The sequence below is a fragment of the Gracilinanus agilis genome, chromosome 5 (genome assembly GCF_016433145.1).
Source record: "Gracilinanus agilis isolate LMUSP501 chromosome 5, AgileGrace, whole genome shotgun sequence".
Taxonomy (NCBI): Eukaryota; Metazoa; Chordata; class Mammalia; order Didelphimorphia; family Didelphidae; genus Gracilinanus; species Gracilinanus agilis.
Genome location: NC_058134.1, coordinates 73620019 through 73646681, shown reverse-complemented (window position 1 = coordinate 73646681; position 26663 = coordinate 73620019). Strand labels below are relative to the sequence as shown.

The following is a 26663-nucleotide window of genomic DNA, read 5'->3' as shown; positions in this document are numbered from 1 at the left end:
TAGAAAATCAGTTCATTTTATCACTTTTGGCATTCGATAATGATTACATTTAAGATCAGCAAAGAGTAATTTTGATCAAATTATACCTTTAACAAAACATACTTTTGTATATTCTAAACACATTGCCTTAATTACAAATATTAAGTATCTTTTCTGTTAAGGCCTAATTTTCTTATAGAGGATCAAATATCACGATTATCCTAAGAGAACATATCTCACTTAAAGAGTTCTTGTATGGGCAATTGTCCATGTAAATAAATTCAATCACATCTGGATCTATTTTTATGAATGGAACCATACAGAATCTCAATTTTCCCATGGGCCATTTACTACCAATATTTCACACTACAGAGCAGTTAGTATACTACCATAGTTTTAGCAATCTTGAGTTCTTACCCCTCTTTTAGGGCCAAGGAAGATTTCATATTCCTCACCTAATGACTAAAACATATTCTTTAAATGGTCTTTCCAGGACAGGCTTTTGGTAATCTATCCTCAAATAGCTTCATGCTTCATATTTCTCTGTTTCCCATATCAAAAAGAATAACTACATAAAGTTTTCTTCAATCTACCTTTTATCTCATTGAGATAAAAAACCCCTCAAATCTCTCTTTCTAAAACTCCAAACCTTTTACTTTCAAACCCTCCATTCAGTGAAGACTCGGACTTTTTATAGCTTTCTACTGTAAGAGTGAAAACTGGGACTTAGATCCTTAGAATGTTTATAAAATTTATTTAAATTACTTAGATAGGTAAAGGCACAGAAATAGAGAGAAAAAGCCTATTATAGCTAGCCACATAGGTGGTGTCAGCCTGGCTACTGCAGCAGCTCTCCCAGTGCTGTCACTTGAGATAGAGGAGCATAGAGCACTTCCTCCAATACTTCTTTTATTCTTTTCCCTTTACACCCAGATCGATTTCAGAATCATTTCTGGATCAACTGAGTAGGTCACTGTCTGGTGACCCACACTTGGTGGTGTCAGTGATGCAAACTCACATAGACTCAAGTGACCTAATTCTCTCACACCATCCTGGCTTCTGGGTCAAATGTTTGGCAGGAGTTGAGGTCAAGTGTGTGACCCCAGAAAAGTAAATTTCCCTCACACACTACCTATTCTCCTCTCATCCCTACATGCTTAAACTTCCTTCTTTTCTTTTTATATCCATCCAGTGGACTTTGATTAAAATCCTTCAAAACTGCCCTTTTTAGGTTTCTTTAACATTCTGATTTGATACTTGTCATACTTTCTTCTACTTTCTCAATTCCATCTCATCTTTATTTCCCAATCATATCCTAGACAATCTATAGAACATGTCTTCACTTCACTGAATTTCTCCTTTACAATTTAATACATTTTTTATTATACACAACGATCAATTGCAATAGTGTTACCATTTGGGGGTTCTTAAAAGCTTACAAAAACATGGTCCATTCTAAAATCATTAGGTATGGGGATTCTGGGAAGATGGCGGCTTAGATAGAGCAAAACTTCAGTGCCCTACCACACCGAGATAAAAAACAAAGCATTTCAAGAGGAAAGAAAACCAAATCTAACAACAGGACAGAGCAGGGGAACCCTACTGCTGGACAGCTCAAGAGGTATGCCAAGAAAAAGGCCTGAATTGTTGAACTGTTGGGTTTGAGAGTAAAGAATAAGGGAAATCCCAGGACCCCTCCCCAATGTGCTGTGCTGAGTTTCTAGCAGCTCCTGAAATCTCCGGGTGGGAAAACACACTAGCCCAGAGAGAGGGCCTTGAGGGCACCGTAATTAGGGACCTAGGGAGCTGAACACAGACTGCAGGGAGGTGGCTAGAGGAGAAAGGCAGAGAAATACAGCAAAAACACTCCATCTTGCCCCTCCACCCACTTTTGAGGTTTTATCCCCAAGGCACATCAAGCTCTACAGAGCTCTGCTTCCTGGCTTAATTCCCTCAATTGGACAGATAAGAAGTCTTCAGATGGCAGAGAAACTCCAACACCCCTCCCCCACAGACTGCAGAGAAAGTAACTACAAGCAAACTCCTGTTGCAACTGGGGGAAGATCTTCATCAAAGCTCATTAAAACCATCAGCTTAACTTAATCAGCCAACAGAAGAAGGGAAAGAAGGAAAAAATATGAGTAAACAAGAGAAAAAAAAGAAATTACAATTGACAGCTTCTTTCTAGGTAGTGAACAAAGAGCAAATGAAATAGAAGATCAAGGAACTCCATGCAAAACCATAGAACCTTCAGCGAATTGGACACAGTCTTTGGAAGATCTCAAAAATCAATTAATTCAAGAATCAAAAAACAATCAAGAAAGGCTAAAGACAATCAGAAAAAGGAAATACATGAACTAAAGCAAGAAAATAGTGTCTTGAAAGCCAAAATTGACCAGCTTGAAAATGAAGCAAAGAAGGTGAAAGATGACCTACAAAGAAAATCAGACCAGAAGGAGAATGACCACAAAGCCAAAATGAAATTCAGTCTTTAATAATTAGGATTCAACAACTAGAAGCAAATGACTTCACAAGGCAGCAAAAATATATAAAACAAAATCAAAAGGATAAAAATTTTGAAGAAAATATGAAACACCTCATTGGCAGAACCTCAGATTTGTAGAAGAGATCTCAAAGGGACAATTTAAGAATCATTGGTCTACCAGAACATCATGATAAAAGAAAAAGCTTAGACATCATCCTACAGGAAATTATCCAAGAAAACTGCCCTGACTTTCTTGAACAAAAAGGAAAAGTAGAAATTGAAAGAATCCACAGATCACCTACTACATTTAATCCACAACTGACAACCTTCAGGAATATTATAGCCAAATTCAAAAACTACCAGACCAAGGATAAAAATACTACAAGCTGCTAAGAAGTCATTCAGATACCAGGGAACCACAGTTAAGATGACAGAAGATCTGGCTGCATCTACATTGAAGGATTGGAATGCATGGAATATAATATTCTGGAAAGCAGGGGAACAAGGTCTACAACCAAGAATCAACTATCCAGCAAAACTGACTATATTCTTGCAGGGGAAAGTAGGGGCATTTAATAAAATTGAAGACTTCCAAGCATTAATAAAGGAAAAAAAACAAACTTATACTGAGAATTTGCTGCCCAAACAGAGAACTCAAGAGAATCACCATAAGGTAATGAGGGGGTAGGGAACAAAAAATCTTTTCTTTAAGGGACCCAATAAGTTCAATTGATTTGTATCCCTATAAGAAAAGAAGATATTGGTAAAAATTAAAAATTGTTATCATCAACAGGGTAACTAAAAGAAGTTTGCTTAGAGGGAACAGTGACAAACTGCATAGGATGAAATATATATGCATATATATGTGTATGTGTGTGTATGTATAAATATATATAAAACTAGAGGGGGGAAAGGAGATAATATTAAGAAAAATGGGAAAACAGACAAAATGGAGTAAATTTATATTCCATAAAGCAGCCCATGGGGTGAATAGGGGAGAAGATCAATACACTCGAAGGGTAAAGAGGTTGGAGAGAGGAAGTACTTAATACTTAAGTGCATTGAAATTAACTTAAAGAGGGAAGAACATTCAGATCCATTGGGGCAGAGAAGTGATTTGTGCCCAATAGAGAAGTAGAAGGGTAACAAAAGGACTAGTGGGGAGGGAAGCAACACAAGGGAGGGAGAGGGCAGGGAGGGGGTAGCTTAAAAAGACCCAAAAGAAGAATAAGAGGGGAATAAGAAGGGAGAGGGGAGAAAGAGAAATACAATAAGGGAGGGAATCAGGGGAACTGATTAAAAACAAAACACTGGTATAGAAGGAAATAGTGAAAGAAGGAAGGGCAGGACAAGGAAAGAGAATCAAAGTCTGGGAATACACAGTTGATAATGATATCTCTGAATGTGAATGGGATAAGCTTGCCCATAAAATGGAAGCAAATAGCAGAATGTTTTAGAAACCAAACTCCTACCATATGTTGTCTATAAGAAACACACATGAGACAGGCAGACATACATAGAGTAAAAATGAAAGGCTTGAGCAAAATCTATTGGGCTTCAACTGAGAAAAAGAAGGCAGGAGTTGCAATCATAATTTCTGAAAGTAAAAATAGATCTGGTAAAAAGAGATAGGGAAGGTATTTACATCCTGATAAAAGGTAGTATAAACAATGAAGAAATAGTAGTACTCAACATGTTTACACCAAATGGTATAACATCTAAATTTTTAAAGGAGAAACTGGCAGACCTCAAGGAGGAAAAAGATAATAAAGCTATACTAGTAGGAGACCTGAACCTTCCCCTATCAAATCTAGATAAATCAAACAAAAATAAAAGAAAGAGATAAGAGAGGGGAATAAATCCTAGAAAAATTAGAGTTCATAGATATATGGAGAAAAATGAATAGGGACAAAAAGGAATATACCTTCTTTTCAGCAGCATATGGAACATTTACAAAGATCAACCATGTACCAGGACATAGAAATGTGGCAAACAAATGCACAAAAGCAGAAATAATAAATGCAACCTTTTCAGATCATAATGCAATAAAAATAGCTATTAGCAAGGATACAGAGAGAGGCAAACAAAAACTAATTGGAAATTATATAATATGTTTCTCCAAAATAAGATAAAGAACAAATCATAGAAACAATTAATAATTTCATTGAAGACAATGACAATGATGAAACTTCTTGCTAAAACCGATGGGATGCAGACAAAGCTGTATTAAGGGGGAAATTTATATCACTGAGGGTATATATTAACAAATGAGGGAGGACAGAGATTAATGAATTGGGCATGCAACTTAAAAAACTAGAAAGTGAAAAAATAAAAAATCCCCAGATGAAAACTAAATTAGAAATACTAAAAATCAAAGGAGAAATTAATAAAATCTAAAGTAAAAGAACTATTGAATTAATAAATAAGACTAGAAGCTGGTATTTTGAAAAAACAGATAAAATAGACAAAGGACTGGTAAATCTAATAAAAAAGGAAAAAAGAAAACCAAATAATAGTATCAAAGATGAAAAGAGAGACCTCACCTCTAATGAAGAGGAAATTAAGGCAATCATTAAAAACTATTTTGCCCAACTATATGGCAATAAATATGGCAATCTAGGTGATATGGATGAATATTTACAAAAATATAAAGTGCCTAGATTAACAGCAGAAGAAATAGAATACTTAAATAATCGAATATCAGAAAAATTAATTGAACAAGTCATCAAAGAACTCCCTAAGAAAAAATCGCCAGGGTATGATGGATTCACAACTGAATTCTATCAAACATTCAGAGAACAACTAATCCCAATACTATACAAATTATTTGACATGATAAGCAAAGGAGTTCTACCAAATTCCTTTTATGACACTAATATGGTACTGATTCCAAAGTGAGGTAAACCAAAAACAGAGAAAGAAAACTACAGACCAATTTCCCTAATGAACATAGGTACAAAAATCTTAAATAGAATACTAGCAAAAAGACTCCAGCAAGCAAACGTGTGGGATTTATACCAGGAATGCAAGGATGGTTCAACATTAGAAAAACCATCCACATAATTGACCATATCAACAAGCTAACCAATAAAAATCACATGATTATCTCAATAGATGCTGAAAAAGCCTTTGACAAAATATAGCACTCATTCCTATTGAAAACAATAGAAAGTATAGGAATAGAAGGACCTTTCCTAAAAATAATAAACAGTATATATCTAAAATCATCAACAAACATCATCTGCAATGGGGATAAATTAGAAGCATTTCCAATAAGATCAGGAATGAAACAAAGATGCCCATCAGCACCTCTATTATTTAACATTGTACTAGAAATACTAGCAGGAGCAATTAGAGAATAAAAAGAAATTGAAGGTATTAAAATAGACAATGAGGAGACTAAGCTATCACTCTATGCCAATGATATGATCGTCTAATTAAGGAATCCTAAAGAATCAACTAAAAAGCTAGTGAAAATAATCAACAACTTTAGTAGAGTTGCAGGATACAAAATAAAAGCACATAAATCATCAGCATGTCTATATTATCCTAAAACCTCAGCAGCAAGAATTAGAAATTCCATTTAAAATCACCCTAGACAAGTGATGGTCAAACTTTTTAAAGAGGGGGCCAAAGGAAAGGAAATGCTCCTCTGTCAGTCTGTTTCTAAGGCAACTCTTTCGAAGTTTCATTGTATTGTATCCTACTCATTGTTGTCAGATTAGGAATAATGTCACATGGCTGGGTAGAACATTTCAGAGGGTCTCATCCAGCCCACAGGCCATAGTTTGTCCATCACTGCCCTAGACAATATAAAATACTTAGGAATCTATCTACCAAAACAAACACAGGAATTATATGAACACAATTACAAAACACTTTCCAAACAATTAAAACTAGATCTAAACAATTGGGAAAACATTGATTGCTCATGGGTAGGATGACCTAACATAATAAAAATGACCATTTTACCCAAATTAATTTAATTATTTAATGCCATACCTATCAAACTACCAAAAAACTTTTTTACTGAATTAGAAAAAAACTATAAAAACTTCATTTGGAAGAAAAAAAGATCAAGAATATCAAGGGAAATAATGAAAAAAAAACCATAAAGGAAGGTGGACTAGTAGTACCAGATATTAAGCTATACTATAAAGCAGCGGTCATCAAAACAATATGGTACTGGCTAAGAGACAGAAGGGAGGATCAGTGGAATAGACTTTGGGTAAGTGACATCAGCAAGACAGTTTATGATAAACCCAAAGAGCCCAGCTTTTGGGACAAAAACCCACTATTTGACAAAAATGGCTGGAAAACTGGAAAACAATATGGGAGAGATTGGGTTTAGATCAACATCTCACACCCTAGACCAAGATAAATTCAGAATGGGTGAATGACTTGAATATAAGGAAGGAAACTATAAGAAAATTAGGTGAACACAGAAAAGTATACTTGTCAAATCTTTGGGAAAGAAAGATTTTAAAACCAAGCAAGAGTTAGGAAAAATTACAAAATGTAAAATATATAATTTTGATTACATTAAGTTAAAAAGGTTTTTTACAAACAAAACCAATTTAGAAGGGAATCAACAGATTGGGAAAAAAATCTTTATAACAAAAATTCTGACAAAAGTCTAACTACTCAAACATATAAGGAGCCACGTCAATTGTACAAAAAAGCAAGCCATTCCCCAACTGATAAATGGGCAAAGGTTATCAATAGGCAATTTTCAGATAAAGAAATCAAAACTATCAATAAGCACATGACAATGTGTTCTAAATCTCTTATAATTATAGAAATGCAAAATGAAAACAACTCTGTGGTACCACCTCACACCTAGCAGATTGGCTAACATGACAGCAAAGGAAAGTGGTGAATGTTGGAGGGGATGTGGCAAAATTGGGACATTAATGCATTGCTGGTGAAGTTGTGAATTGATTCAACCATTCTGGATGGCAATTTGGAATAAAAGACTGTCTTCCCTTTGATTCAGCCATACCACTGCTGGGTTTATACCCCAAAGAGATCATAGGGAAAAAGACATGTACAAAAATATTTATAGCTGTGCTCTTTGTGGTGGAAAAAAAATTGGAAAACAAGGGAATGCCATTCAATTGGGGAATGGTTGAACAAACTGTGGTATCTGTTGGAGATGGAATACTATTGTGCTCAAGGAATAATGAACTGGAGGAATTCCATGTGAACTGGAAAGACCTCCAGGAATTGATGCAGAGTGAAAGGAGCAGATCCAGGAGAACATTGTACACAGAGACTGATAAACTGTGTACATTCGAATGTAATGGACTTCTGTACTAGCAGCAATGCAATGATCTGGGTCAATTCTGAGGGACTTATGAAAAAAAAAACGCTGCCCATATTCAGAGGAAGAACTATGGCAGTAGAAACCCAGAAGAAAAGCAATTGCTTGAACACATGGGTTGATGCAGATATGAATTTGAATGTAGACTCTAAACCCAGTGCAATTATCAATAATGTGGAAATTAAGTCTTGATTGAGGACACATGTAAAAACCAGTAGAAATGTGCTTCAGCTGTGAGAGGATGGGGGTTGGGGTGGTTGGAGGGGAGAGTAAGAACATGAATCATGTAACCATGAAAAATTTTTCTAAAAATAAAAATTGAAACAAACAAAAACAAAATTTTTAAAAATCATTAGGTGACTGTGTTTCTAGTTTACCTAAACAATTACATTTTGTTTTATCATTCACAGAAGAAAATCATATTGGTAACACAAAGCATTTTTTTCCCACATTACACTTTACGTACTTTTAAGTTGGAGAGAAGCTTGTTTAAATCAAGGAGCAACTTAAACGTAGGTAAACAAGCTTCTCTCCTTTCAGAGTCAAAAGTTATTAACAGGCAGTTCTTTTTTTGTTGTTGTTGCCTAAATGTAATTGAGGTAAAACATGTAGATATAGATAAGTATAAACAAAGTAGATATTAGATGCAAATTTTTTTGCTGTTGGTTGTGGGTGAATATGTCAATAGCTGTGAGGGATCAGGAAAAGCTTTCCATAGAAGGGAATTATTGAGCTGAGTTTTGAAGGAAACTAGACTTTTTAAGAAGTAGAGATGAAGAGGAAAAGCATTCCAGACAAGACAAGGTAGCCTGTACTAAAGACAGAGATCAGAGATATAGTGTGTAGGAAAAACCTTGCATGGAGAAGGATTTTTGGAATGTTGCAAAGAGAGAGAGAGCTGAGTGACAGGAGAGATGGAAGAAACAGCAAGGGGTTTCTGGGAAAAGAACTCAGGGGAGTTGGTCCTTGGTGGTGACCAGAGGACAATTACCTCACCTCAGGATTCAAATCCTTGAATACCTGGGGATTTTCCTAACTTTGCCCTTCTGCCTTGAAGTCCTGAGATTTGACCTGTTTTCTCCTGAATAACAACTAAAGAGACTGGCTGAACAGTTTACAGCGCCTGGAGGGGTTTTGGCCAGGAAAGCAAGCTGAGCCAGCCCCAAAACAATTAATCTTCTCCGTGCCAATAAAGAAAGACATTGCTACCTGTCATTAGATTATGTTAGCAAGCAGAATAGAGAAAGGGATAAAGAACATTTTCAGGTCAAAGCCTTTGGCTTGGCTTAGGTCAAAGAGACCCCGTATCTCCTTTTGTGTTAGAATAAGGATTCCTAGTCCCACTCTCCTAACCCTTCCTTGATCCTGTGTTAATAAACCACCCTGTTGAGATACTACCTAGTCAGATAAGATTTCTTTGGAAAATAACTGGGAAAATAGAGGGTGAAAAGGGAAATTCGGGGAGACAGTTCTAAATAAACTTCAGTTACATCAAACCCTAAGCCGCCTGCCATTACTGTCTCCCTGATAGGAACTGTGTCCAGAGGGGACTTCTAGGAGGCCAGGCAAATTCGTTAGGCCCTGGCAAAACATCCAGTGGTTCCCAAACGTTTCTGACCTACTGTCCCCTTTCCAGAAAAAATATTACTTAGCCCCCTGGAAATTAATTTTTTTAATTTTAATAGCAATTAATAGGAAAGATAAATGTACCTGTGGCCATCACGGCTTCCCTGAATCGCTGCAGCACCCACCAGGGGACAGTGGCTGCCACTTTGGGAATCACTGATCTACACCATACCCCATAGAAGTCCTTTATCTGAATACTGGTTCCTGTCCATCCCTGTTCTCAATACCATCACAAAGATATACCTCTTGAAGCTCTCAGGGTTAATAAGGAGGAGGGTAACCTAGCTAGGCTTAAACACACACTCAGACTAGCAAACTAAAGCATATTTAGGGTTCCCCCTCTATACTTTTAACAAGTGTCATGTTATGTGAAGATAACAATAATAATAGTTAACATTTACATAACTCCTACTATGTGCTAACCACTGTGTTAAGTTCTTAACATCTTTGTTTCTTCTCAAATTTTTCTTTCTATAAGAACTAAAAATATTCTTGTAGAATCACTCCCCTTAGTCTCAGTACAGACAGTTCTCAAACATTAGATAAATTCAAACTGCAAACCCATTTTCTCCTTCACTTTACTAGCTTCAGTTCTTTTTTGTTCCCTCTAGTTGATAAAATAGACTTCTCTTGCACTAAAACAATAAATCTGTCATTATCCAAGTTGAGTGATAAAAGGTTTAAGTGTAATTTCCAGAGAACCTTCACAAAGTTTTCATCTCATTTTTACTTAAAACAAATTTAAAGAGTAGTACCTCAGAACTCATTAAAATATTTCAACATTTATAAAGACATTCAAACCACAATTTGGAAATTTGTAGTAGAGAAATTTCTCAATCACAAATTTAGTTCCTAATTAGTTTGCAGTGCCAAAAATTTCTGTAGACTTGGGAAGAAGATTTTTTTTTCTCTTATCCGACTTGTATGCATCCCCTTCATATCCAGAGTTAGAATTTAAGCAAGAGAGTTTCTTTAGAAACTCTGAAAGTTTCATAAAAGTTCTTTCCTCTTTATCCTTTTTTTCACTGGCTGATTAGATGTTATGCCAAGACACAAAACAAAGACGCTACTAACAACATACTGGATATTACAAAAGTACAAACACTTAGACAAAAACAAAGATAAGACAGACACATAGATGCATTCATTGGCGAAGTCTTTCTAATTAATTCAGAACCAGTTTCTAACTCAGAACCAAACCATCCAAATGGTCAGATTAGTAAAGATTGTAATTTATGGATCGGGGTGTCTTGGCCAATCTTTATCCACCCAAGTACAAATACTCACCAGGCTCTCAGCACTGACCAAAGAGATCTATCCTGGGCAAAGGAATCCAAGGCACTTCCAAATCAGAACCCCTGGAATACCATTGGTCTGCCCATCTGGAAATCCCTCTACTGCCATCATTTATTATAGGTAAAACTGTCAGTGATACTGCAAAGCAGAATCAGAACCAATACTGAAACCCAAAAGCACACCCCAACCTAATACCACAAACTGAGGAACCAGGGAGCTCCCACCCACACAGGCAAAGACTCCTTGAAGAAACAAAAAGGCAAAGTTTATATTGGTTTCAATCTATGCAGGAGCTGAATTGAATATGGAGTACCTCAGGTTTGGACAAGACTATGACCGAGCAGCTCTCACAGGGTAGGAATAGGGCAGGTGGCATCCTTTGGTTGTACAGAAAATCTGGACTCAGGGTCTTGACTCAGCTTAGGGTTCAGAATTTGGATCTGGTACATGCTGATAGCTAGAAGAAACCTGACAAATTCTGGCCTTACCTAGGCCAACTTGGAGTTTCTGGAATGGCCTTAACAGCCTATCAGACCAGGAGTACCCTACTGTCTCTGCCAGATGTCCACTCTCCACCTTTTATCACAGTAATACTTAGGATGCTCCTTTCACTGTCTCTATCACTTGCTTACTAGGCCAAAGCCCTAATGTTTTTTAAAACAGAAGAAGGGTCAGATAAATGAAAAAGTAGCTGCACTTATCTGTGTTCTATCTCCCAAGGAGAATATAAATTCCTCGAGTGTAGTTATCACTTAATTCAGGTCTTCATACCCACAGCACGGATCATACATAGTGCCTTACATATCACAGTTATTTAATACATATTGAGTATAATTATTTGAATAATATATGGAATAGAAAAGACCTCCTTGACTAAAATGGGAAATATGTTGGGATATATGGTAAATAAAGTTGAACAAATAAGGTTAGATTATGGAAGGCCCTAAAAGCCAGGTACAAAAGTGAGACTGACTCTCTTCTTGTCTAGGAAATTAAGTATTTGTTAAGAGCATATCTGAAATACTGTAACACAACTAACTGAAAAGTGTTTATTCAGTCTTTTATTTATGATATCCAGTTAGAGGGAACCTCCTTTAGCCCATCACATTTTTGGACAGGGTTAATAGTTGGAAAGTTTTCCCTTATTTTATGCTTAAATTTCTCTCTCTGCAAATATTAACTATTACTTCTTAGTTCTGTTTTCTGGGAACAAGCATAGTTAATCTGATCTTCTAATCTTCTTAAATATATAAATCCTTGGAATATTTCAAGATAGTTTTCATGATCCACTCTAAGATGTTCTCCAGATCTTGTTTTCTCTAGCCTAAAATCCTTAGTTCTTTCAATTAATCCTACTTTGGGATAAACTCTAAGTCCATCACTACCCAAGTCACCATCCTCAGCACCTCCTCCAACTTGTCCATGCCCTTCCTAAAATGTGTTAACACAGAACTAAAAACTATAGGAGATAATTAATTCCTTAATATTAGAAGTCTTCAAGGAAAGACTGAATGACCACTTTTCAGGGGTGTTACTAATAGAATAATGAAGGGTAACACTTTTTTAAAAAGCTTAGAAAGAGAACCAACTAAATCAATTATTTTTAAGGAACTTAAAGGTAAAAATGAAGGAAAACAAACAAGAAAAATGGAAAAAAATCTGCAAAGACGTGTATAACTATTTTACTATAAAGGACAAGAAAACAGCCACAATTGAATTCTAACAAGTCCCAAAGGTAATTTTAGAGTAGGCAGAAATGGCACTAAAGAGAACAAAAATAAGAAAAGAAGCAAGACTAGAAAAAGTCAACATTATATGCTAGAAGCAACATAATTTTCAGGACCTTGAGGGATCAGTTTGTAAGCTGAATAAAGGAGAGAATAACAATAAGAGAATGGAAAAAAAAAACTCAGACCTTATTTAAACAGGAAAAGACAACTGAAAAGTATAATACTAATTTTCCAATCTACATGAAATTTTTATCAGAATAAAACTGTACATATATTGGATTCATCCTTAACAAGGGAATGAATGGGGAACAAACAAGCTTTCACAAATGATACTCCCATAGTAAACTATATCTTTGTTATTGTACCATTGACCAAAAGATGCAGAAAATGCAAGATTCCACTGTGCTTCTCATTTTGTAGAGTTTGAAAAGCATTTGATTCAATAGAACAAAATTCCTCCTGAAAGGCTCTTTTCCAAGAAGGTAACTCCCCTATCTATATATCCAAAATTGTTCTGAAAGATACAACAGACATAACCTTGTTTAACAACTTTCTGACCACAGACATCGTGCAAGACATAAAACAAGGAAATATGTTTATGTTTGTTGCTATAGTGTTTTCCACTATAATGGAGACAGTTGAATATAGTCTCTGATGAGAAGAATACAATGGTGAAGTCCTCCAATTGCTCCTGTTTGCAGATGACATCATTATGATTATAATAAGTCATAAAACATTGCAGAACCTTCTAAAAGAGATCCATAACAAATCCATAATAAAAAATTTTGGTCTAACCATCCACACAGAAAAGATGAAGTAGATGAAGAAAGCCTATTGTCCAGATTTTTGAAGTAACCAACTACAATGATTTTCTATTAGTGTGTATATCTGGGACAGATAGTAGAAATGGACTGAAGGACTATCACCTCATTATTCCTGGATGCTAAGCTTTCTTGGTCACCATATTACACTGTCTTGAAGTTGTAGCCCACTAAAACCCCAATATTCTTCAAATGTTGCTTCCCCTATTTTGTACTTAAGGTTATTTTAATATAGTTCAGAAGAATTCAGAACTCACTGTACCAGGCCTGGCTCAGGTTACACACAGTGCTGGTTCACTTAGGGCTTACCCACATCCAGTTCTGGTTATGACAGGCTGCTGAAATTCTTCTGCAAGTTTCTGGCACAGTTTTAATTCCACCTCCCTCATCCTGAATGTTTCTGTGCTCTTTACCCTGTGTTGTAGTTAGAAAGGCTTTTCCAGTTCTTCTTTAGAAAATTGTCTTTGCTATTGGCCTATGCTCTTCTACCTCACTGATCCACCTACCCCAGGAGACCCTTCACCTGATCGCCCTATATATAAACTGGAGCCTCAGTGGTTCTAAATCTTCAACCAGAGTGTACAAAATATTTTTTGGTTCAACCATTCAACCAGTTATGAATTCTCCTAATTGTACTATAGTTGAGTCCTAATCTCTTTTTCTCACTATAAGAATAGCATAAGAGATTTTATAAAATGCTTTACTAAATCTAGGAAAATCGTATTTTCAGTATTGCCTAATTTAATAATCACATTAAAAATGTTACTTTGTCCTGTCTTGTTCTTAAAAACACTGCTTCATTGGTAAGTTTAAAGGTGAGGTTCAGAGACTCCCCTGCTCAGCCTAATGAGTCTCTCCAATCAGATTATTAAGATTACACAGAATAGATCATTGTTGGAAAGGGACACCTCCCATGGACCTATACAAATTCAAACAGGCTGGTACACCAACAGGACAGTTTCTACAGGTTCATCAACCATCCTTTCTTATAGCCTTAGAAATACCTAACCAGAATAGACTTAACCTAACCCAACCACCTCTTGTATTGTTATCTCATTTTATTGATTTAGCTTTAAACAGTTTGTATTGTCTATTAATCCTTGCTTAGAGGACATTATGAATGCCTCTCACTGATCCCCAGTATCTGGGACTGACTCTGAAATACCTGACAATTGAAAATGAGGGGTAAGAATTCAGGTGGAAAAAGTCTGCCAGATTCTATGGTTTATAATAATAAACTATGAACTAGCTCCCTTCTTTTATTTTGTGACATTTCTCTTCCTGGACTTTCAGAACAGAGTATAACAAAAGGGGACAAGGAAGAGATTTCTTCTTTCCATCCCTTAAGGTTGGTTGAAGGAAAGGAAGTCATAGCAAAAATTATAAGATGATTTAAGTGATGCTGATACTAGAGTTTCTTACCTTTGGTACCTGTTTGCCATAATCTATCTCCCTTTCTGTTTCCATTTCTGAGCAATGGTCAGATACTAGTGATCCTGAAAATGGCTGTTCCTAGGCTTAGAGTTACCTCTTGGGAATAATTCTGAGTTTAAATATCTCGAGCCTCAAAAATCAAATGAGGCCATCCAAGAAAAGATTTCCTCAACAGTGTGAAATTTGGAAGAGGACTTTGTCCAAAGGTAGAAGACCAAAGCCATGGCACAGCAGAGCAAAAAAACCTGAATTTTACCAAACCTTCATGATAATACGGTGAGTTATTTAGCTCCAAAGTGAACAGAAAATGTCTGTTCAATCCCACAAAGTTTTCACCTTCCAGGGGAGTCTAAGTGTAATGGACTTTTGGAGTGTTTTATGATTTCTATGCTTGTTCAGTCCATCGATCAATCAACAAGCATTTGTTAAGCTCCCACTCAGTGTCAAGAACTATGCCAGACACTGAGGATACGAACGTCAAAAAAAAAGATCTTCCAGAATATTTTAATATTCTAATGCATTTGTAACCAGCAGAGGGCATTCAAGATCTGCTATACAGGGAAAGAAGTAACTCACCTTTGTAATCTGAAAATAGATCATTCCTCTTAAACTTTTTTCCCTCTCAACATGAGGGATGGAAAGACTTTTCAGTCATTGCCATCTCTCTCTGCTGAGCATGCTGAAGGAGAAAAAATGAGAAGTAAGCAACATATTTCACATATTCACATTCCTCATCTGAAAACCCTGACAAACTAGCATGAGTCTTTAACTTAAGGAAAGAAAACCCCAGGTTGAGTTAAATTTTGCCTTTTAGAACATTTAACATTCAAAAATCATTGAAGTTTTCTCTTTTGCTTGGAGCCTTTTGTTAGGAAAACAAACTCTACCATTTTAGACAGAGGGATAAGATCTCTGCCCAGTTTCTCACTATCTCTTCCCTCATAGCCCCTCCTATTGGAAATCAGGAGTAGATTCAGAGAATATAACATTTATGACAATAGTTTTATATCAAATGTTAAATTAGAAAAGGAAATACAGCGAATCAGACACTTAAAATAACTCAAAGAACAAAAGGAAAATAAAGTTTTTGAGTGAATGCCTACATTGGCAGACAAAGGTGTCAGGAGGGATTTAAGCCTTTCACAACTTTCCTATTAGTCAACAACTCCTCTGCAAAAAATACCAAAGACAAACATGAGACATCATCCCCAGGAATCAGAAGTGGCTTCTCTCATTAGAGACTCCATAGGGAAGATTCAGTCGGTGTCTTTGGGGATTGCTTGCTTAATCTCTTCAATCCCATGGTAACAATGTTCCCACCAACCATTGTGTACCCATTGCTCCTCTCTGCTCCTGGCCAAAATTGCTAGAGACTACCAGACAAACTGCTAAGTAATCTGCCAGTGCAATTGGGGGAAAATCTCCTCTGCTTTAGCAATTCCTATTCTCAGCTCATGATAAAACTTCTACCAGGCAAGAGAACACTGCCTCTGCATCTGGATGATGATCCCCAGAAGTCTATGCAGCTATCCTGGAACCTCTTTCTTACCTGCAGTGAAAATAGTTCTAATACTAAGACTTACACTCATATATATTCATATGCTTTTTAAAAAACAGATGTATACAAAATACAACTACAAACATAAAGAAACCTTAGGGGGAAAGTAATAGCACGTAGGGGAAGACCAGGAATGCTACATTAAGAAAATAATAATTGAACTGAATTTTGAAGAAAACCAAGGATTCAAAGAGATAGACAAGGGAAGAGTATACATTCCAGGGATGGGAAAAGCCAGTGCAAAAAATCCTGAGACAGAAGGAGTGTTGTGTGAGTGACAGCAAATATGTAAACTGGCTGAACCAAAGAACATATGGAAAAGCGTAATCTATAATAAAATTGAAGAGGTAGGATGGGGCCAGGTGTGTGAAGAGGTTTAATTGCCAAACTGTAGAGTTTATATTTAATCCTGGAGGTAATAAGAAGCCATTAGGATACTTGAAGTAAGGATGATCCAGTTACCTTCTGTGGTCTATGCAATAGAGGGTTTCCCTGGATCAGAGTCCCAGGGAGGGAGGAAGAGAGGGCTGGGTAATGAGTTTCATCAATGCTCTCTAGCCATTCTTTTCCTAATATTTTTAGATGTATGACAGGGATTGATATCAAACTCGATTCTCATCCATTTTTTTAAGCAACCAGGAGCAGCATTTAATTTTCTTAATTGAAATTTTTTAATTAATTAATTAATTGATAAAGAATATTTTTCCATGATTACAAGATTCATGTTCGTTTCCTCCCCTCCAACTCAACCACCCCTAAACCCTTGGCCGATGTGCAATTCCACTGGGTTTCACATGTATCACTGATCAAGACCTATATCCATATTATAGATAATTGCACTACGGTGATTGTTTAGAGTTTACACCTCCAAACATATCCCCATCAACCCATGTGTTCAAGCAGTTGTTTTTCTTCTGTGTTTCTACTCCGACAGTTCTATGAATGTGGATAGCATTCTTTCACAACTCCCTCAGAATTGTCCTGGATCATTGTGTTGCTGCTAGTATAGAAGTCCATTACATTCAATTTTACCACAGTGTATCAGCCTCTGTGTACAATGTTCTCCTGGTTCTGCTCCTTTCACTTTGCATCAATTCCTGGAGGTCTTTCCAGTTCACATGGAATTCCTCCAGTTCATTATTCCTTGAGCACAATAGTATTACATCACCAAGATACCACAGTTTGTTCAGCCATTCCCCAATTGAATGGCATTCCCTTGTTTTCCAATTTTTTTTCCACCACAAAGAGCACAGCTATAAATATTTTTGTACATGTCTTTCCCTATGATCTCTTTGGGGTATAAACCCAGCAGTGGTATGGCTAAATCAAAGGGAAGACAGTCTTTTATTCCAAATTGCTATCCAGAATGGTTGAATCAATTCACAACTCCACCAGCAATGCATTAATGTCTCAATTTTGCCATATCCCCTCTAACATTCACCACTTTCCTTTGCTGTCATGTTAGCCAATCTGCTAGGTGTGAGGTGGTACCTCAGAGTTGTTTTCATTTGCATTTCTCCAATTATAAGAGATTTAGAACACATTCTCATGTGCTTATTGATAGTTTTGATTTCTTTATCTGAAAATTGCCTATTGATAACCTTTGCCCATTTATCAACTGGGAAATGGCTTGCTTCTTTGTACAATTGACTTAGCTCCTTATGTATCTGAATAATTAGACCTTTGTCAGCTCATCCTACCCATGAGCAATTAATGTTTTTCCAATCATTGAGGTCTAAGTTTAATTGTGTGGAAAGTGTTTTGTAGTTGTGTTCATGTCATTCCTGTGTTTGTCTTGACAGATAGATTCCTAAGTATTTTATATTGTCTAGTGTGATTTTAAGTGGAATTTCTAACTCTTGCTACTGAGATGTGTTGGAAATCAATAGAAATGCTGATGATTTATATGGGTTTATTTTGTATCCTGTAACTCTGTTAAAGTTATTATTTCCATTAGCTTTTTAGTTGATTCTCTAGGATTCAAGTAGACCATCATTTCATCTGCAAAGAGTGATAGCTTGGTCTCCTCATTTCCTATTTTAATACCTTTAACATATTTTACTTTTCTAATTCCTACTGCTAGTATTTCTAGTACAATGTTAAATAATAGAGGTGATGATGGGCATCCTTGTTTCACTCCTGATCTTATTGGAAATGCTTCTAATTTATTACCATGGCAGATGATGCTTGTTGATGGTTTTAGTTATATACTGTTTAATATTTTTAGGAAAGGCCCTTCTATTCCTATAATTTCTATTGTTTTCAATAAGAATGGGTGCTATATTTTGTTAAAGCATCTATTGAGATAATCATGTGATTTTTATTGATTTGCTTGTTGATATGGTCAATTATGTGAATGGTTTTCCTAATATTGAATCATCCTTGCATTCCTGGTATAAATGCCACTTGATCATAATGGATAACCCTCATGATCACTTGCTGGAATCTTTTTGCAAATATTCTATTTAATATTTTTGCATTTATGTTCATTAAGGAGATTGGTCTGTAGTTTCTTTCTCTGTTTTTGATCTACCTGGCTTTGGAATCAGTACCCTATTTGTGTCATAAAAGGAATTTGGTAGAACTCCTCCTTTACTTATTATGTCAAATATTTTGTATAGTATTTGGATTAATTGTTCTTTGAATGTTTGATAGAATTCACTTGTGAATCCATCTGGTCCTGAGACTTTTTCTTAGGGAGTTCTTTGATGACTTGTTCAATTTCTTTTTATGAGATTGGATTATTTAAGTATTCTATTTCTTCTGTTAATCTAAGCAATTTATATTTTTGTAAATATTCATCCATATCACCTAGATTGCCATATTTATTGCCATATAGTTGGTCTAAATAGTTTTTAATGATTGCCTTAATTTGCTCTTCATTAGAGGTGAGGTCTCCTTTTTCACCTTTGATACTGTTAATTTGATTTTCTTCTTTCTTTTTTTATTAGATTGACGTATTTTATGTCTATTTTATCTGTTTTTTCAAAGTATCACCTTCTAGTCTTATTAATTCAATAGTTCTTTCACTTTTGATTTTATTAATTTCTCCTTTAATTTTTAGGATCTCTAGTTTAGTTTTCATATGGGGATTTTTAATTTGTTTGCTTACTAGTTTTTTGATTTGCAAGCCCAATTCATTGATCTTTGCCTCCCTAATTTGTTAATATATGCACTTAAGGATATAAATTTCTCCCCCCCATCCCCCAAGTATTGCTTTGGCTGCATTCCATAGATTTTGGTCTCATTATTGTCATTCTCTTCAATGAAATTATTGTTTATAAGATTTGTTCTTTAATTTATTTTGGAGAATCATATTATTTAATTTGCAGTTAATTTTTTATTTGCCTATGTAACCTTACTAATTATTATTTTTATTGCATTATGATATGAAAAGGTTGCATTTATTATTTCTGCTCTTTTGCAATTTTTTGCCATGTTTCTATGCCCTAGTACATGGTCAATCTTTGTGAATGTACAATGAGCTGCTGAAAAGAAGGTGTATCCTTTTTTAACCTATGTATTTTTCTCCACATGTCTATTAACTCTAGTTTTTCTAAGATTTCATTCACATCTCTTACCTCTAATTTATTTCTTGGTTTGATTTATCTAGATCTGATAGAGGAAGGTTCAGGTCTTCAACTAGTATAGTTTTACTATATATTTCCTCCTTAAGCTCTGCCAGTTTGTCCTTTAGAAATTTGGATGTTATACAGTTTGGTGCATACATATTGAGTACTGACATTTCCTCATTGTCTATACTGCCTTTTATCAGGATGTAATTACCTTCCCAATCTCTTTTAATCAGATCTATTTTTGCTTTGGCTTTGTCAGATATCATAATTGCAACTCCTGCCTTCTCTTTCTCAGTTGAAGCCCAATAGAATTTGCTCCAGCCTTTTACCTTTACCCTCTGTGTGTCAACCTGCCTTGTGTGTGCTTCTTGTAGACAATATATGGTAGGACTTTGGTTTCTAATCCACTATATTTGCTTCCGTTTTATGGGTGAGTTCATCACATTCACATTCAGAGTTATAATTGTCACCTCTGTATTTCCCAACATTTTGATATCTTCTCCTAGTTCTGTGCTTTCTTCTTTCACTATTTCCTTTTAAACCAGAGGTTTGCTTTTAATTAGTCCCCCTAATTCCCACCCTTATTTTAAATCTCTTTCTGTCCTCTCCCTTTTTTTCCTCTCTTATTATTTTTAGGGTCTATTAAATTCCCTCCCCCCTCTCTTCCCCTCTCTTTTTGTACTCTGCGCCCCACTCCCTGCTTTGGTTTTTCCCTTCTGACTTTTCCATTAGGGTAAGATAAAATTTGATACCCCAATGGATCTGAATGCTCTTCCCTCCCAAAATCGATTCCACTGAGAGTAAGATTTAAGTATTACCTATTAATACTCTCTTCATCTCTTTCTTATAATAGTATACTTCCCCTCCCCTTCCCATGCACCTCTTTGTCTGGTATAGATTATCCTATTTTTCTTATGCCATTAAGTTTATTTTTGTGCCCTCTTCTATCCCCTGCCATTTTCTTTTTTTTTGCATATCATCTTAGACCATTTAGTACCCTAACCTCTCCCTTTGAATAGTTCTTCTAATTACTATAATAATGAATACAATTTTTGAGAGTTGGAAATAATATTTTTCTATATAGGAATATAAACAATTTGATCTTACTAAAACCCTTAAAGAAGAAATTTTTTTAAAAAAATTTTTCTTTCTTCTTTCGTTCTTATTTACCTTTTCATGTTTCTATTTGTTTTTGTATTTGGATATCAAACTTTCCATTTATTTCTGGTCTTTTCTTTACAAATACTTGGAAATCTTCTATTTTATTCAATGCCCATACTTTCTCCTGGAAGTACATAGTCAGTTTTTATGGGTAGTTATTCCTTGGTTGTAGACTCAATTCTCTTGCATTTCTGAATATCACATTCCAAGTCTTGAAGTCTTTTAATGTGAAGGAGGCCAGATCCTGTGTAACCCTGATTGGTGCTCCTTGATATCTGAATTGTCTCTGGCTTCTTGTAAAATTTTCTCCTTAGCTTGGAAGCTCTTGAATTTGACAATTATATTCCTGGGGGTTGTCTTTTGAGGGTGATCATCTATGGATTCTTTCAATGTCTATTTTGCCTTTTTGTTGAAGAACATCAGGCCAGTTTCCTTGGATAATTTTGTGTAGTATGATGTCAAGGTTTCTGCCAATTTTCTGGGTTTTCAGGTAAACCAATGATTCTCAAATTGTCTCTTCTTGATCTTTTTTGAAGGTCATTAATTTTCTCAGTGAGATATTTCAGGTTTCCTTCTATTTTGTCACTCTTTTGGCTTTGCTTCATTAATTCTTGCTGTCTTGTGATATCATTGGCTTCTACTTGCCCAATTCTGGTCTTTAAAGACTGGTTTTCTGCTATACATTTTTCATTTTCATTTTCGGTTTGGTCTATCTGTTTTTCATGGTTTCCATCTGTTTAATTTTGGTCTCAAATTTGCTTATCATTTCATTTGATTTCTTGGCTTCTTTCTTCAATTGGGAGTTTCTGTCTTTTAAACTGTTGTTTTCTTTTTTACCTATTTCCCACTTTTCTTGCCAAATCTCTTCCACCTTTCTCATGATCTCAGATATGAAATCTTCAAGATTTTATGACCAATTTCTATTTTTTTATAAGGTTTGGATGTGTTTACTTGTTTGTCTTCCTCTGCTGTCTCCTCTGCGGTCTGGATTTGTTCTCCATAAAAATTATCCAGGTTCACTGCCTTTCTCTTGTTCTTTTTCTTGGTTGAAGATTGTATTTCTTGGGCATTCCTGGCCATCACTATGCTGGTTGTTCCTTTCCAGCCAGAAGTCTGAGTGAGGAGGGCAGGCTCTCAGTGTATTGTAATAATGAGATTAAATCTACCTTGCCCATTCTCAAATCTAATCACCAAAAGTGTAAACAACTCCACTTAACTCACAAGTTGGGAGGTCTGTGACCCACATGTGCTAGAGTGAGTGACAAATCAGAATTTACTGTCTCCTGGGCAGTCCTAAGAAAAGCATCTGTTGTGATTGGACATGTAAACTAAGAGGAAGGCACAGAAAGTGATGCAAAAGAAGCCCCTTTAACAGAGAGTGACAACTTCCTGTAGCAACTCTTCTTGTTCATGACTTGGACCTGGAGTAGTGCTGGACCTAAGACCTTGAGACCTTGATGAGACTGTTCTTAAATCTTTTGCTTAGAATCACACGTGGTGAGTGTAAAGACTAAATCTCCCTGGACTTTTCTAAAGGAACTGTTCTTTCAAAAGAGATTCTGTGACTGAAGCTCCTGCTTCATTCATCTAGGGGCCTCTGGGGCCCTCCAGCCTTGGGCTCAAGGCTGAGCCCTCTTAGACTGAGGACTAATTAGATCTGCCTGAGTTGAACAAGGGGGCCAGAGCAAATTACTTAGTGTGTTAGATTAATTATCCTGTCCTATCCTCTCTCTCATTTTCTTATTTTTTCTTCCTCTTCTCATTTGTAAATAAACTTCCATAAAAGTCATTTTGACTTGAGGTTATTCTTTAATTGGGGGTTGATAATTATTCATTTCCCTGGCAATCAAACCTTTTAATATTCACACAACCAAAACCCCTTTTTACCCCTTACACAGTATGGAACTATGGAGCAGTTTTTGCCTGAGGCTACTTTAATGAGTTTCCAAGGCATCTGCTGTGTGCTGACCCTCTTTGCTCTATCTCTGTGCCTAAGGTCCACACTTTTCAGTCTCTTGGGGTTTCAAGTCTAGCTGCTCTCAGGGGTAAGTCCCTGGTGTTCTTACTCACCTGCCAAGAACCTAGAGATTGCCCCTTTCTCACTCCAATTTTGGCATGCTGGCTCTGACTCTGGCACCATAAGTGGAGTGGGGGAGGGTTGATTCAGCTCATGTTTTGATGGGAGCTATTTCACCCCCTTATAGCATGGAAATGCTCAAATCCCACATACCTCCAATTGCTGTGCCCTACTGTGGAGCCCTTTTGTTCATCTGAACTTGTTTTTTGTCCTTTTGATGTATCATATATTGGTCGGTGGTGAGGAAATTAAGAGTTCTGCTTCTACTCTGCAGCTATCTTAACCCAGAAGTCACAATTCTCATCCATTTTTTAAAATTCACATTTGCTCTTTTAAAACCCTGAGATGCATTTCTCACTTGCCATGATATTTCAGAGATCTCAGACAGTTGTTTCAGTAATCACTTCTGTCAATTCCTTCTCAACTCTGTCTCATGTGAGCCAATAACTTAAACTCCTAGGTGGCAGCTAGATACTCTCTTACTACCTTCCTAATTTTCTTAGGCATCAGTCAGCTCCATATTATTGATTTTATTCCTCTTTCCAATCCAAATTTTTTTTCTTCTTGGCAGAGAAAACAGAAGAAAAATTACAATTGAACTGCATTGTCTCATCTATTTTCAGTTACCAGTATCTCTCTACTCCATGCATCCATCTTATCTCTTTTACCAATGTTAAATATCTTTTCATGATCCATAGTTTTCCTCATCAACTTCTTTCTGAATTTAGCACTCCCATCACTATTCCTATAGGATTCTGCCACTTTTTTATTCATCCTCTATTTCTTGCCTTTGTTTCCATCTTCTGCCATATCTTTATAAAACTTGTTAGTCAATGCGCTCCCTGTATATCCACAACACTCTCTTTAGACTGAATCAGACAATAAGTTCCCAGTTTATATGAATGCTATCCGTGAGTAATAAAAAGAAGTCCTGGTCCCTTTGTATCAAAAGGGAATCTCTGACATAAGGGTTACAGAATAGCTAAATCTTTCTTGGGACCAGGTAGCCAAATGGTTGGCTTTATCCTGTACTATTTGGGTAACCCAAAACCAACAAGGAACAATCATTCCCCTTGTTAACAGACATTTATTAACAAGGCAGAGAATTATTAGCCATTGCTTCAAATGTGTTTAAATTTCCTTATGTTTTTAACTAGATGGGAGGAGGAATAGTTCAGGCCAAGATTCTGATCCACAATCATGATTAATAAGAGTTCTACAGCCTGAGGAAGACAATTGCCCAATCTGTAGAAAATAAATCAGTACTAGGTTTTTCAAAACAGTTTTTAAGGGTTATGGGCTTTTCTGCATAAGGTAGTGTTCATAAAAACTAAGCAATAACAAGATATATAGGGCAAGAACAAATGAATAACTGAGGACCAAAATGTTAAATATGATAGGAGATAAGGCTATAAAAGGTATAGGGACTCAGTTTCATCTAAAAGCATAAGGTAAATTATTTTACTGACTAGTGTTTGAAGTCTATGAACCTTGAAGCAGGAAATCATAGAGCAGGCTCTACCTAGTCAATCATAAAGTCACAGAGGGAGCCAGTTCATTTTTTTTCCTCTAGATTCTGGGCAGCTATATTAGGTTGATGGCAGCCACTTTTTCATTTATTTTTGTGTGTGAATATGTGATTTGGACTTTATATTAAAACTAAAATTCCTCGTTTAAAGATTCACATATTTGGTTGGGGCTATATTTTTCCAAAGTGCTCAATGCATATGTTATTTCTATGTGTTCAATTTGGGCTTCTATGTATATATTCTATGTCTGCCATCTGAGGACTAGTGTAAACTCAAAAAGTCTTATCACAAGGTTGATCACAGGATGATTGACTATTTTGGCCATAGTAACTCACAAAAATATGCATGGAAGCATGGAAAGGTAGCAGTCAGAGAACTGGTAGTGATAGTATCCACCCCCCTAAAATCGCCTATAACTGAATCAATTAAGTATGGGTTTAATCAACTTACAGTTTATGTTTTCAAGGAGAAATCTGTTATGTGATTTTTTGAGCTCAATCTGTCATGGCAGGCTAGACTGTTGTCAAAGAATCGCTGAGGTTTATAAGGCTAGTTCTAGTAGGGAATTTAGGGAACAATCTCACTACAAGTTGTGGTAAAACTTGATCAAGGCAGATTAGGTATAAATTTTATAATCATATATAGAGGAAAATTCATGTTATTCTAATATTTAATGAATTAAATTAGCAAATTAAATAAATATCCAACTCTCATATTTTATTAGTATGTAAATGTGAGTTCATAGTTTTTTTTCATACAAAGTAATTTATCACTCTAATGTCATATAGAAATCTATACTTCTATAGGAAAAGAAATCCATATTAGATATTTTTAGAACTTTTACTAATGATTTTTACTATAAGTTAACATTCAAAATGTTTTAAAAGCATTACTAATAAAAAAAAATCATCACCTTCAATCATCTTCTTTACTTCTTCATAAATTCGGTTTGTATGTGATCGGTTCTCCCTGTCAAAGTTTACCACAATGAAACCTAATTTAATATATATTTTAAATATTAAGAGTTGAAGTTTACATTTAGCTGGGTTTCTTTTCAGTCTAAAAAGTGCTATGGTTATCTGATTATAAAAGTAAGAGAAAAATCATAATGCTCATAAAAATTCTGTTGGATAATAATTTTAAAAAGAATTGAATGAAAAACAAGTAAAGGGTAGCATAGTAGTAGAAGTATAAAACCAAATGGCCAACCCAAATTATGAGTCAAAACCAAAAATACCAACAAAGTAAACAATAGAAAATATAAAATCAATAGGAACAGAAAACTTTTAGTCAAGGAATAATTTCAACAACACTTGCAAATCAAAACTAAAACTCAAAATTTAATTGAGCAAATTTTGACACTTTCACATGTTATAAAGCAAGGATTCAAATATGTATCCCACCTGGCAGGCAGCTCTTTTCTCCCTTTGCCCCTAGTTCTTTGTATGTTAATGGGAGAAAGAAGTTTAAGGTTGTCAGGCAATAAGAATCAAGAAAATTTTATCTATCAATTGACTTTGCTTTACCCATTAGACTTTTTAGTTGTTGTTGTTGGGTCATTTCTTCATAACTTTTCTACTGAATGAAGTATCTATAATAAATAGCCTCTCACCCCAAGTTAGTATAGATTTTTGGGTATGGAAACGTTTTATGTAAGTTTGATGTAAATTGTAAAAGTAAATTCTAAATGAATAAGTAACTACCATAGAGATGAACAGATAAGAAACAGAAAAGAATAAGGACACATTACTTATAATTTAATAATTCACTCATTTATTCAATTAATATTTATTGAGTGGATTCCATTTGCACAGTCTTCTTTTAGGAATCATAAGGAATATCAAAAAGGTACACCATTTCTCTCTTCAGGAAGAACTTATAATCTCACTAGGAAGACAATATTTCCCCATGGAAAGTTAATAATAATGCTCTAATCATCAAATTAGATGGAGCAAATAAAGATGAATATGAGAACAGTAGGTAAAAGAGAAAATAGAAAAATAAAGGGCAAAGCTGGGATAAGCACCTAAAAGACAAAAAGAAATTACAAAAAAAGGTCTCAATATTTG

General features: G+C 35.5%; 1 protein-coding gene across 1 annotated transcript in view; it reads right to left on the bottom strand.

Annotated features, from left to right (window-relative positions):
• The window catches only part of CCDC7 (coiled-coil domain containing 7), a 305131-nt gene that overhangs the window by 95917 nt on the left and 182551 nt on the right, over window positions 1–26663 (bottom strand). The window contains exon 7 of the mRNA XM_044678170.1: window positions 25508–25563. Within this exon, the coding sequence (XP_044534105.1) occupies window positions 25508–25563 (56 nt within the window). The remainder of the gene's footprint in view (window positions 1–25507; window positions 25564–26663) is intronic.